At 41.3% G+C, this 12,569-nt stretch overlaps 1 protein-coding gene across 4 annotated transcripts in view; it reads left to right on the top strand.

The window, feature by feature from the left end:
• Eml6 (EMAP like 6) overlaps positions 1 to 12,569 on the top strand; it is a 160,438-nt gene that overhangs the window by 73,850 nt on the left and 74,019 nt on the right. For all 4 annotated transcript variants that reach the window (XM_038313523.1, XM_042054357.1, XM_038313533.1 and 1 more), the window contains exons 14-15: positions 4,286 to 4,472; positions 4,943 to 5,048. In XM_038313523.1, the coding sequence (XP_038169451.1) occupies positions 4,286 to 4,472; positions 4,943 to 5,048 (293 nt within the window). The remainder of the gene's footprint in view (positions 1 to 4,285; positions 4,473 to 4,942; positions 5,049 to 12,569) is intronic.

The raw sequence follows: 12,569 nt of genomic DNA, 5'->3' as shown, positions 1-12,569 counted from the left end.
TGTTTTGTTTTTGTTGTTTTGGTTTTTGGTTTTTTAAAATTGATTTATTGAGCTATACATTTTTCTCTGTTCCCCTCCCTGTCTCTCCCCGCCCCTCACTTCAACCCTCTCCTAAGGTCCCCATGCTCCCAATTTACTCAGGAGATCTTGTCTTTTTCTACTTCCCATGTAGATTAGATCTATGTAAGTCCCTCTTAGGATCCTCATTGTTGTCTCCGTTCTCTGGTGTAACATGAAGGTCCTGCTTGTTGGGGTTTCTGTCCCACCAGGCACCCCACAGCCAGGAAGTCCCAGAGAAAATCACACAGAGATCTCTATACGTTATAAAGCTGATTGCCCCATTTGCTCAGGCTACTTATTAGCTCTTGTAGCTTATATTAACCCATTATTCTGATCTATTTTTGCCATATGGCTCAGTACCTTTTTCAGCTGGCAGGTCACATCCTGCTTCCTCGGTGGTCTGTGCAGGACTGGGGGGAATCAACTTCCTCCTTCCCAGAATTCTCCTGTTCTCATTGCATCATTTCTACTTCCTGTCTGGTTTTCCCGCCTATACTTCGTGCCTGGCCAATCAGCATTTATTTAAAACATGATTGACAGATTACAGACAATTCTCCTGCACCACTCTGGGATTGTGATTTATGAACTGGTTTTCTTTGCTTTATGTTTAAAAACCACTAATGGGTGAACATATGTGATAATTGTCTTTCTTGGTCTGGGTTAACCTTATCCAATATGATGTTTTCTAGCTCCATCCATTTGCCTGTAAATTAAAATGACGTTAATTTTTTCTGCTGTGTAGTACTCCATTGTGTAAATGTATCACATTTTCCTTAGCCATTCTTTGGTCCAGGGGCATTTAGGTTGTTTCCAGATTCTGGCTATGACAAACAATGCTGCTATGAACATAGTTGAGCACATGTCTTTGTGGCACAATTGAGCATCCTTTGGATATATAACCAAAAGTGGTATTGCTGGGTCTTGAGGAAGGTTGTTTCCTATTTTTTTGAGAAATCGCCACACTGACATCCAAAGGAGTTGTGCCAGCTTGTATTCCCACCAGCAGTGCAGAAGTGTTCCCTTTACCCCACAACCTCTCCAGCATAAGTTGTCACCAGTGTTTTTGATCTTGGCCATTCTTACAGGTGTAAGATGGAATCTCAGAGTTGTTTTGATTTGCATTTCTTTGATGGCTAAGGATGTTGAACATTTCCTTAAGTGTCTTTCAGCCATTTAGATTTCTCTGTGGAGAGTTCTCTGTTTAGATCTGTACTCCATTTTTATTGTTTGTCACAGCCAGAACCTGGAAACAACCTAAATGCCCCTGGACCAAAGAATGGCTAAGGAAAATGTGATACATTTACACAATGGAGTACTACACAGCAGAAAAAATTAACGTCATTTTAATTTATTTGTTCCTTTGGTGTCCAATTTCTTGAGTTCTTTGTATATTTTGGAGCTCAGACCTCTCTCTCTCTCTGCCTAATGTGGGGTTGGTGAAGATCTTTTCCCATTCTGTAGGCTGTCATTTTGTCTTGTTGACCGTGTCCTTTGCTTTACAGAAGCTTTTAAGTTTCAGGTGGTCCCATTTATTAATTGTTTCTCTCAGTGTCTATGCTACTGGGATTATATTTAGGAAGTAGCCTCCTATGCCAATGCATTCAAGTGTACTTCCCACTTTCTCTTCTATGAGGTTCAGTGTGGCTGGCTTTATGTTAAGGTCTTTGTTCCATTTGGACTTGAGTTTTGTGCATGGTGATAGATATGGATCTTATCGTAATATTCTCTATCATTCACATTTTATGTAAACGTCCATGTCCATTATAATTTTCCTATAAGATTGTACCTTAGTATATGTTTGAGAGTTTTTTTTTAACACTGTATCATATCATCTACAAGGAAATGAAGTACAAGCATGGAAACCAGTGCATAGTAGAACACATACATGCTCATTGAATACTTGTGCAAATGTGTGCACACACATGTGTGTGCAAATACTACATAAAATGTAAAATGAAAATAATGCTAAGACAGCATGGATTGTCTGAAATGAGATGTGTTGAGTGTGTAAAATAAACTTCTATTTTAAAGAAGTAGAAGAAAAAAGCATAGTCTATCTTGTTAACATCCTTTTATATGTTGCTATGATGATTTAAATGTGTTGAGTTAAAAGTTCTGAAATAAACTGATGTTTTAGAGACTCACTCTGTAGCCCAGGCTAGCCTCAAACTTGTAGAATTATCCTGTCTTAGCTTCCTAGTGCTATATAATATTCTTCTAGGGATACAAAAGACCAGACCTGATTAAAAACAGATAAATGCATGTTTATTGGGTGTTGTTCCTAGATGGGTTCACCAGTACCAAAGAACAGGGCCAGAGATATCGCCTGCCCAGGCTAAGGCAGGGAGGGTTTATAGACCCTAGGCGAGAAGTGATGGCATGCCAGCCAGGAGCTGAGACTGTGCCCAAGTATGGTCAAAAACTAAATCCCTGGGCCGGCACTTGGGTGAAGTGTCAGAAGGTGGATTTCATCGGCTTCCAGAAATATGGAACTGGGTTTGGTACCATTCCTTTGTTCAGAGTTTTCTCTCAGTGTGGGCAGTTGGGGGAAGTAGGGCAGAAAGGCTTTCCCAGCTTGTTCAGGGGAGAGCAGGGGTTCCAGCCAAACACTATGCAATAGTAAAATGTTGTTACCTATTTGGCGCACATATGTCTGTTAGACAGTAATACTGATAATATTTAAAATTCAGTTACTGGAAAAACTGACCAAATATTAATATATTTAATTGTTAAGCACAGAAAACTTTATTTGAACACTGTTTTAATAAGATGGTGTGTGTGTGTGTATGTGTGTGCGCGCACTCATGCACTTATGGATTCATCCATGGGTATATATGGGTGTGTGCATTCATGCGTGTGTGTGTGTGTGTGTGTGTGTGTGTGTATGGGGAGGGGTTCAGAGATCGACATAGTTGTCTTCCCCAGCCATCCTCCACATAAGCAGTTCTATGACTCTTTATTATATTTCCTCTTGTTGTGGTGACCCCCAGTCATAAAATTATTTCATTGCTACTTATGACTATAATTTTGCTAGTTGTGAATTGCAATGTAAATATTTTTGGAGATAGAGGTTTGCCAAAATAGTCAAAACCCACAAGAATGCTGCTCCACGTTATCTTTCACGGCAGAGTCTCCTCCTGAACTGAAGGTTGCCTCCTGGATAGTCTGGCTGGTGGTGGCCTCCAGGAATCTGCTTGTGTGTGACCCAGGCTGGGGCTCGAGCTATGAGCACTGACCACAGCACATCACTTCTTCCATGGGTGCTGGGAATCCGAACTCAGGGACACATGCTTAGACAGCAAGCATTGACTGAGCTATCTTCCCCAACCCATAATAAGGCTTTTCACTTCAGAGAGCTCTGTATATATTATTTATGGATAGGATGTGTGGCAGAGTTTAGCACTGAGTGTTTGCCCACTTTTCAGCTTTTTTAAAAATAGATGAAGGTATTGAGTTAATTGTCATAAATGAATAGGAAAGACCACAATTCTAATGTTTTCCAATTCTCTAATCTCTTCTTGTAACATTTTGATTTTGATATCACAAAAATGCTAATTCATCTATATTATTTGATAAGATATCTGTTTAATTTTGCTAAACAATGAATTAGCACTTGATTTACAAAAGAATGCCTTAGCCCATAATTAAGAGTCATTTCCCAGATGTGGTAGGAAACACCTTTCATCCCAGTAGTTACTCGGGAGGCAGAGGCAAAAAGAGCTCTGTAACCTGAGGCTAGCCTGAGCTATACAGTGGGTTAGGACATACAGAACTACACAGTGAGACTGTGTTGAGAAAATAAAAAGAAGTTATTCCATTGTGTTTGGATTGTCTTGCTTTGGTGTCCCAAAGGTACCATACCCCAGTGGGCTAGATGGAAGACAGAAAATGAAGCCTGAGCCTCATTCTAGACCTGTCAGAAGAAGGCTTGGATTAATTTGTTAATTTGTTGGTTTGTTTTGAAATAGTGTCCTGTAGTCCAGGCTAGCCCTAAACTTGCTATGTGGCTGAGGATGACCTTCTTATTTTTCTGCATCTACCTCCCAAGTGCTGGGACCAAAGGCACAAGAATTGCTTTTAGCAAAGAACACAGATAGTAGTTGAAGGTCTAGGCTCAGATGCTGTGAAAATAATCGCTCTCCCTGTGCCTCAGACACAGCTTGCGTCAACATAGTCGCTTTGCCTGCTTCGTCCGTGTGCTGCTCTGTCACCCACTGTGCTTCAGTTACAGGGGCTACGACTGCAGGAACAACCTGTTCTACACACAGACCGGAGAAGTGGTGTACCACATCGCCGCCGTTGCCGTGGTGTACAACAGGCAACAGCACACGCAGAGGCTCTACCTGGGGCATGACGATGACATTCTCAGCCTGACCATTCATCCAGTGAAGGACTACGTGGCCACTGGACAGGTGTGAATCTCTCCTCGATGACCAGAGCCTAGCAAAAGAGAGAGGGCAGTTAATGTCTAATCCAGTATGCCTAGAATAGAAAAATGTATTTGGTAGGAATGCATAAGGCATGAAGCTGGATGTTCTGAGAACATTGAGGAGGCAGGGGTGGGGCACAGGGGTCAAAGTTATGACAGAAAGACAGCAAAGTGGACAGATGGAGTGGTGTCCTCAAAAACCCCTTAACAGGGAGCCACGTGCTAGGCACGCATCTGTCGAAACCCAGCTCGAGGCCGCAGTGAGGTTCTTCAATGCCTCAAGCCTGTTTCCTCATCTGGAAAATCTGGGCTGGGCCAAATTGTGTCAGGTTGTCTTTCCAGCTTACAAATAATGTGTGTTGCTTTATTTCTGGGCCATGCTTGACCCGGAGAAGCTGTGCTATCCTCAGTACCATGGATGCCTGCTTAATAACATGCATCCTGTTGCTGCAGGTGGGAAGAGATGCCGCTATTCATGTATGGGACACACAAAGTCTAAAGTGTCTGTCCTTATTGAAAGGGTACCATCAGAGAGGAGTGTGCGCTCTGGATTTTTCAGGTAAGCTCTCGCTAGTAGCACAGAATATGGCTAATTAAAAAAAATCCTCCCTACCTGGTTGCGTTCTGGGGGTAGTGTGGGAAGCTCTTTGCATGTCACCTCCGAGCCTGAGACGGGAAGCCACATATGAGCACCTCACCTGGAGAACACGGCCTTCGGGCTACGTGTCCTTTCCCGGCCACTTTCAGTTCCCTCCCAGGTCCGCACCAGTTCACACTGAACTGGGCATCCACTTGCATGAGGGAAGTCTAGGGCAGCTGCCGCCGTTGAGAGTCTTATCTACAGAAACCTAGCAGTGATGAAGAGCATCAGATTTAAACCAGACATGTGGACTGGCCCCGTAATCACAACCATCGTGAGGCCAGGATTGCCCTAAGCTGGAGGCAAGTGTGTGCTGCGCAGGGAGCTCCAGGCCAGCAGTGCAGCGTGGACCACTGCTCAGAAAATAACAGTTTTCTTTCCAAATAAGTATTGCTTCCGACTTAAAATATAAAGAGCTAGAGAGGGGGCTACCCACAGATGGCACTTTACAAAGTTGGTATTTTTGGAAACAAATTTTATATTTGGAAAGTACTCAGCACCATAAAAATCCTGTTGGTAAATGCTGCTGTCTTTAGAGTAAGTTTGCTTGAAGCTAGAATTACATAGTGGAAATCTACTACAGGGGATGGAGAGATGGCTCAGTGGTTAAGAACACTGACTTTATTTTTGAAGGGTCCAGGTTCAATTCCCAGCACCCACATGACAGCTCACAAGAGTCTAAAACTCTAGTTCCAGGGGATCCAACACCCTTTCTGGCCTTCATAGGTATTAGGCGTGCACATGGGGTACATAAATACATAGAGGCAAAAGACCCCCCCCCCACACACACACAATAAAGAAATAAGTTTTTAAAAAGAAAGTCTATTACAGATGTTACTACCTAGAAAAATTTAAACATTTCATTGTAAAAATTAGGTCAATAAAAAAAAAAACAAATCCTAATCTTTCAAAATAAATTTGATTGTCTAATTTCTTTTTTCTAACTGGCATTCAGGTATTTCAAATGTACAACAGCAGTAACTAAATTTACAATCTCTTCATGTTGTCCCTCTCTCCTTCCCCTCTTACTTTGTCATGCTACTTTAATGCCTCAGGAGCTATCCCTCACTGATACAGCACTTGGCCGGCATCAGCACAGTAATAAATAGAGAAAAAATGGAAGATTTTTGGTGGAAATTTCTGTCTCACCTGCCAGTTCCCAAATAACCAATGCAGAGGCTTAATATTAATTCTAAATTCTCAGCCAATAGCTCAGGCTTGTTACTAGCTAACTCTTACATTTAAATTAACCCATTTCTATTCATCATGTATTGCCACGTGGCTTGTGGCTTTACCTGTCCTCCAGCATGTCTTGCTCTCTCTGTGTCTCCTGGAGACTCCCCTGAGTCCGCCCTTCCTCTTCCTATCATTCTCAGTTTGGTTTTCCTGCCTAACCTTATTCTGTCCGGCTATTGGCCAGTCAGCTTGCTTATTAATCCAATCACGGTGATAAATCTTTACAATGTGAAAGGTAATTATTCCACAGCATTTCCCCTTTTGTCTAAATAAAAGAAAGGTTTTATCTTTAGCATAGTGAAATTATATACAATAAAAACAGTTATCAAGTAAGAATGACAGTTGCAATATCCAGTCTATTTGTCTTTGGCAAAATTAGAGAAAATACTCTATTATCTGTCTTATCATTGTGAGTCTAAAGTTTTATCCCTAATTTGCTTCCTATTATAACTAAGAAAAACTGTAATTATAGCTATCAAAGACCCCAGAAGGATGAAATGTTACCTAATGACAGGGGCATCAGGCTGCCTGGACAGTCACCCAAAGTTCCTCTGTATGTTGGGGTATCCAACTCTGACCTATAAGCTTAGCATGTCTGACAGACTTTCCTGTGAAGCAGGGATTGTTGAAGGACTTCCCTAGCTTGTCTTGGCAAAGTTTGGCAATCACTTTTTTGTCTTGCTGATCCAGGTTGGACAATATACTGTCAGCAATTGAGGCAAGGGTGTAGCATGAATAATAAAAAAAACTCAGAGACAGGAATTGGAGTTCAACCTGAAGATCAGAAAAGCAAAGCAGCGAGCTACTGACTCTCACCTCTACCACAAAACAAAAATGGGCAATCCTGCCTCTATGAGTTCTCAGATTTTATATTCCACTCTAGTGCTGGGATTAAAGTGTGCACCACCACTGCCTGGCCCCTACAGCTAACTAGTGTGACTGCTGGGATTAAAGGTGTGTGTAACTACTGTCTGGCCTGTATAGCTGATTAATGTGGCTGATTTGCACTGATCTTCAGGCAAGCTTTATTTATTAAAACAAATAATATACCGCTATATAAGGGTAGTTTCTTTGCCCAGTGGCTAGCTTTTGCCACAAAGAAAGAAAGCTCCATATGGGATATCTTCAATGCCCATTATCTTTCCTAAAGTAAATTTGTGCTGCCAGAAGCACACATGTCTCACTGTCATGAAAAGCATTATGTTATTACACATAGTAAATGCTATATTTTGTAGGTGTTTGAAAACCATATATCATCTAAATATATCTGTGTATGACCTTGAAAACATACCTAACATGACTATAAGTTTGACTATTATAGATGACTATTAACCTTTAGTTTTTAAGTATACACTACATTTTTAAATAAGCTGCATAAACACAATCCCCAAACAAGAGTAGAATCATACATATAGTATAACAAAATTAACTTTAAATTTATAACAATAAACCAAAATCCATAGCAGTGTAAAATATTTTGAGATTAATAGTTGGCCTTTTTTGGATTAAAGTACTCAATTATCTACCTTTTATCTTATCTCTTTTCCTTTAGAAAGAGATCTTGAATTTAACTCTTTCATTTAGCTTTTTCCCTCACCATGACCAATAACAACTTATAACCAATTCCCCTTAAATGATGACAAATGTCTATAACACATCTTTTGGGAACAAGAGCATTGTTTTCTCTAGAGTGCTTTCTGTTATCTGGTGGCACTGGTAACCTTTGGGGAAACCTTGAGAAAATCAGAACAGTTGTTAGGTCTTGGTTGGAATTATTTATGAGGCTGGATCATCTCAGTCAGCAACTTGAAGCTATTCTGGATGCTAGACCACCTGGTCCATCAGTTTTCATTGGTGTCTGGTCTCCTTGCTCTGAAAATATATAAACTTTAAAGGTAACATACATATCTGTATTAATACAAGTATAGACTGTACATTGTACATAAATCAACCAAAGACAATTTGTTGTTTTATTCTTAAGCAGGTAAAATATATATCATGTATCTTATACTTCTTCTAGGTTTATTTTTTTTGATTGTTGTCAGATTTTTTCAGGGGTCCTTCCTCAATCAAACCTGATTTTCCTTAACCTGAAATGAATCCACAGCCTCTCATTTCCTTTGAAAATAAAAGTATTACCTCTCCCCTAAAGCAACATATCTTTTGACTTAAATTTTGAATCAAGATATTTTTAAAATATATAGGTTAGTTGAATCTAGCAGTTTTATAATTCAATGTCTCTTAGCAACCAAAAAATTCAATGACAATACAATAACATACAGAATCCAGACTTTCTGTGTATTTCCCATTTTTATGTGACTTACTATATCTTTTACTACTCTATTCCTTTTTAAGGACTTTTTCTACCCCTTTTCTTTTCTCTACCAAGCCAACATATATTTTTAACACATTGTAACAAATTTAGAGGGTTTTATCCCTCTAAAGATAGATCTGAATCTGTCTTTCCTGTATATCTGTAACCTTTTTTGTCTGCATGAGCAAATGCCCTAAACCTGCAATGCAGTGTGCTGACAGAGCTTGCAGTGGTGCTGACAGCAACGGCTGGGAGAAGCCTCTCTGTACTGCGGCCCATATGAGAGACTGTGGGAACCTATCACATGGATTAGCTCATGGTGTTTGGGGGCCGCCCGCAGCTCATCACTACAACTGACCTAGGACTGTGCCCTCAGATGGAAGCTGATGACATTAGCTTTTCCTGGCCGCATTTCCCCCACCAGCCCCGTCATGCTTCTTCGCCTCTAACTGCAGTCTATTTCTGCCTCTTTCTACTCATGTGGTGCTTCGTTCAGGGTTCCCAAGTCTCGAAGAGCAAGAATGACTTTTTTCCTCCATCCTATCAGGCAGAAATAGCCTGCCCCTTCTCCCCCTGCAGCTCACCATTGAGAGCTTTCATGTAAGCTCTCAGGGCCGTGTGTTGCCGTTCCTTGGGTATCTCTTGTGTTCTGCGCAAACAGTGAACTAGCATGTTCAGGAGCACCCATCTCTTTGCTCCCACAATACATGTTTTGCTGTAAAGAATGTTATGGATGAACTAACACATGAAGTTTTGCTCAATGAGCTTTATCCTATCTCTCACTGTTAGTGTTAGAACTTCACATTGCAAATCATATTTAGGAGAAAATTGTCTATTTTCTTAGTAATTTCATGATAACACAGTATTTTATTAAAATTTACTTTACCTACAGATATAGGCATATATTGATATTGTTTTATAATAACTCTAAGATAGTTTATTTTAAATTTTTCTTATACACACATATGTGTAATATATATATATAATATGTTGAACATGTTCTCCCTGCCCCATTCCCCATCCTCCCTTTTAGATCCTTCTCTCATTATCCTTTTTGTTCCCCTAAATAATTTTACTTCAGTTTTTATTTAATGTGTACATACATGGGTATGTATATATTATATATTATAATATATAAATACATGAATATGTGTATAAAATCTAAGAACCACAAAGGAGAGGAAACAAGATGTTTGTCTTTTAGGTATAGGTTTAATTTGCTAAATATGATCATTTCCAGTTACATCCATTTTCTAAAGACATAACTTTATCATTATTGCTGAAAACAGTTCCATGGTATTTATAGACATGGTTTTCTTCTCTGTGCCTCTGTTTGTGGACGCCTAGGCTAGTTCCGTGGCTGCTGTGCAGAGAGCTGCAGGAAGCATGATGTGTAGGTGCCTCTGTGATGTGTCCTTTGGCTCCAGGCAAAGGAGGGGCATAACTGGTAGATCTAGCTTTTTTTCTTGAGAAACATCCACACTGATTTCCATGGAGGAAACATAAATAACTATGCTCTGGAGGGTTAGAAAGACACTTATTAAAATAGTAAAATAAAAATAATAAAACCTAGAAGTTTGTAGGATTATGAGAATCCAGTACATCTATGGTTTTGGTGACATTGAAAATGGATTCAATAATTTTAGATAGCAATTTTGCTATGTTTAATAAAGATTGTACTTGACAATACAATCACGTGAACTATTAGTATCTCTCAAGTTGAACAAAGAAATAAAGATAATGTCTATCACCAATTTTCTATTAAAATATGTAATGTGTATTAGCATATAAAAGGGACCAGCAATACAGCTAGAATTTAATAATCATTCAAGTACCATTACAGGGTGAGGAACCTAGATGCTCTAGGAGGAGATGGGGAGATGATTCTGTAAGTGACCTTTATCCCCTGCCCACGTTTAAAGAAAAGTCTCTGTTTCCTTTAGAATCCTAGCAGGAATAGGTGAATCTAGCCCCTTTGGGATATCTCTGTATATGTTTTCTTGTTTTCGCACCAGCCTGCTTTATGCTTCCAAGTTAACTTGTCTTGCGGACTCTTGGATGCGAAGCTCTTCTGCTTGTGAAGGGCGTTTTAGTTTTAACAATACAATCCCCATTTCCCAGACAGCAATCACTAAGGAAGAACCTGGGGTTCGTTTTGTCTGTGAGGTTAAGTACAGTGTTGGTATATGGGTGGCTAGAAAGGAATGTGGTTGCTGGTTTTGGAAAGCACCTAAAGACTTCAGGAGCTTTCCCTGAGATCTGTTCTGAGTGATTCATCACCACAGATGGTTGCCACCAGAGGACTGGGAGAGGCTGATTGGTCCCTGTGGTGCAAATAGGGAGAACTTTTGGTTTAATGTCTAAGGATAATGCTACATTGTAACTATGTGACTGGCGACTTAGCCTCTGTTCCACGTCCTGGGTGGAGAACAGGGTGGAGATAGTTGTTTAGGTGGTGTTGAGGTCAACAGTTGCAGGTCCACGAGAACCCGGATCTTCTGGCTGTGTCTGAGAGTGTCACCTGGAAGGAAATCTCCTGGAAATTCGCCCTCCTCCATCTTTAGCCCTGGCCCTGCTTTTCCCTGGTGCAGCGCCCCCTGCAGCATCCTGAACGCTTGCTTACTTCCTGCTCCCTGAATGCACCAGCAGGCTTCAGCTGCTCCTCCCATCCTCAGATTTAAATGGGCAGGGGCAAGTGGTGCCAAGAGGCCACCACGCGGAACAGGCTCCCATGAGCGGAGAGCCTTGCTCTGAACGACATTGACCTGAAGTAGGAAAAGAATAATGGTGTCTTCTGGAACCATTAAATGGCTCAGCTCACAGAGCTGCTTAGCTGCCTCTCTCCTGCCGTGGAGGCAGGGTGCCAACACCGTGCCCATGAGTTCTGTGGTTAGTGCGCCTCAGACCCCTCCACAGTCACCAGGAGCGCTTCGCATCTGTTAGAAAAACAAGCTGTCTCGTACATATAAGCGGGCCAGCGTGAAAACAGGACAGCACGCATGGGGATAAGTGAATCTGTTCTCACTGTTACTCTAAAGGAATAGAGATACCTCTTTAAATGCCGTCAAGGAGTGAATCATATTCTCTTACTCAACAGAGCAGCACCTTTTAAATTAAATTTATCTATTTGTACCCACGGTGTGTGCCTGATGCAAGATTAATAAAAACTCAGAGAGATAAATTGGGGTTCAACCTGAAGATCTGAAGGAAAAAAAAAAAAAAAACAGCCAGCCACTGGCTCTTACCTCTATCTCAGTCCAGAAATGGCAATCCTGCCTCCAGGGATCTCAGAATGAGACTGAAAGTGCGAGCTGTCTCCTCCAGTCTTCCCTTCCTCTCTAGGGCTGGGATTAAAGGCAGGCACCACCTGGTTTCTATGGCAACTAGTGTGGCTTCTGGGATTGAAAGTGTGTGTCACCACTGCCTGGTCTGTAAGACTGAGCAGTGGGGCTGCTTTACTCTCTGATCCCCAGGCAGGCTTTATTTATTCGGATACAAATGAGATGCTACCGCATGTGCCATGGTGTGTGTGGAGGTCAAAGGACAGTGTTCACGAGTCGGTTCTCTCCTCCACGGGACGGGTCCCAGGGTCAAGCTCGGGTTGCCGGGCTTAGTGGCAAGCACCTTTTCTGGCTGAGCCCTCTCCCAGCCCTTGGGCTGCTGCTCTGACTAGTATCACTTCTCGGAGCTTGGGGGACCATTTTTGTTTGGGGACAGCGTAATGAAAGTACTTCTACTTGGTATAGAAAAACCCATCCATAAAAGTTCAGCTTCATAAATATTTTCTGTCTTAAATGTCAGCTGCATGGTGTTTAAAGGCCTTCGTACAACGACGTTAGTTCTGGAACTATTTGAAACTGGCTAGACTTCCCTGGCCACCGAGGAAGCCT

Source organism: Arvicola amphibius, chromosome 1, assembly GCF_903992535.2.
Source record: "Arvicola amphibius chromosome 1, mArvAmp1.2, whole genome shotgun sequence".
NCBI classification, from domain to species: Eukaryota; Metazoa; Chordata; class Mammalia; order Rodentia; family Cricetidae; genus Arvicola; species Arvicola amphibius.
The sequence above is the reverse complement of the archived record's forward strand: the minus strand, read 5'-3'. Positions and strand labels throughout refer to the sequence as shown.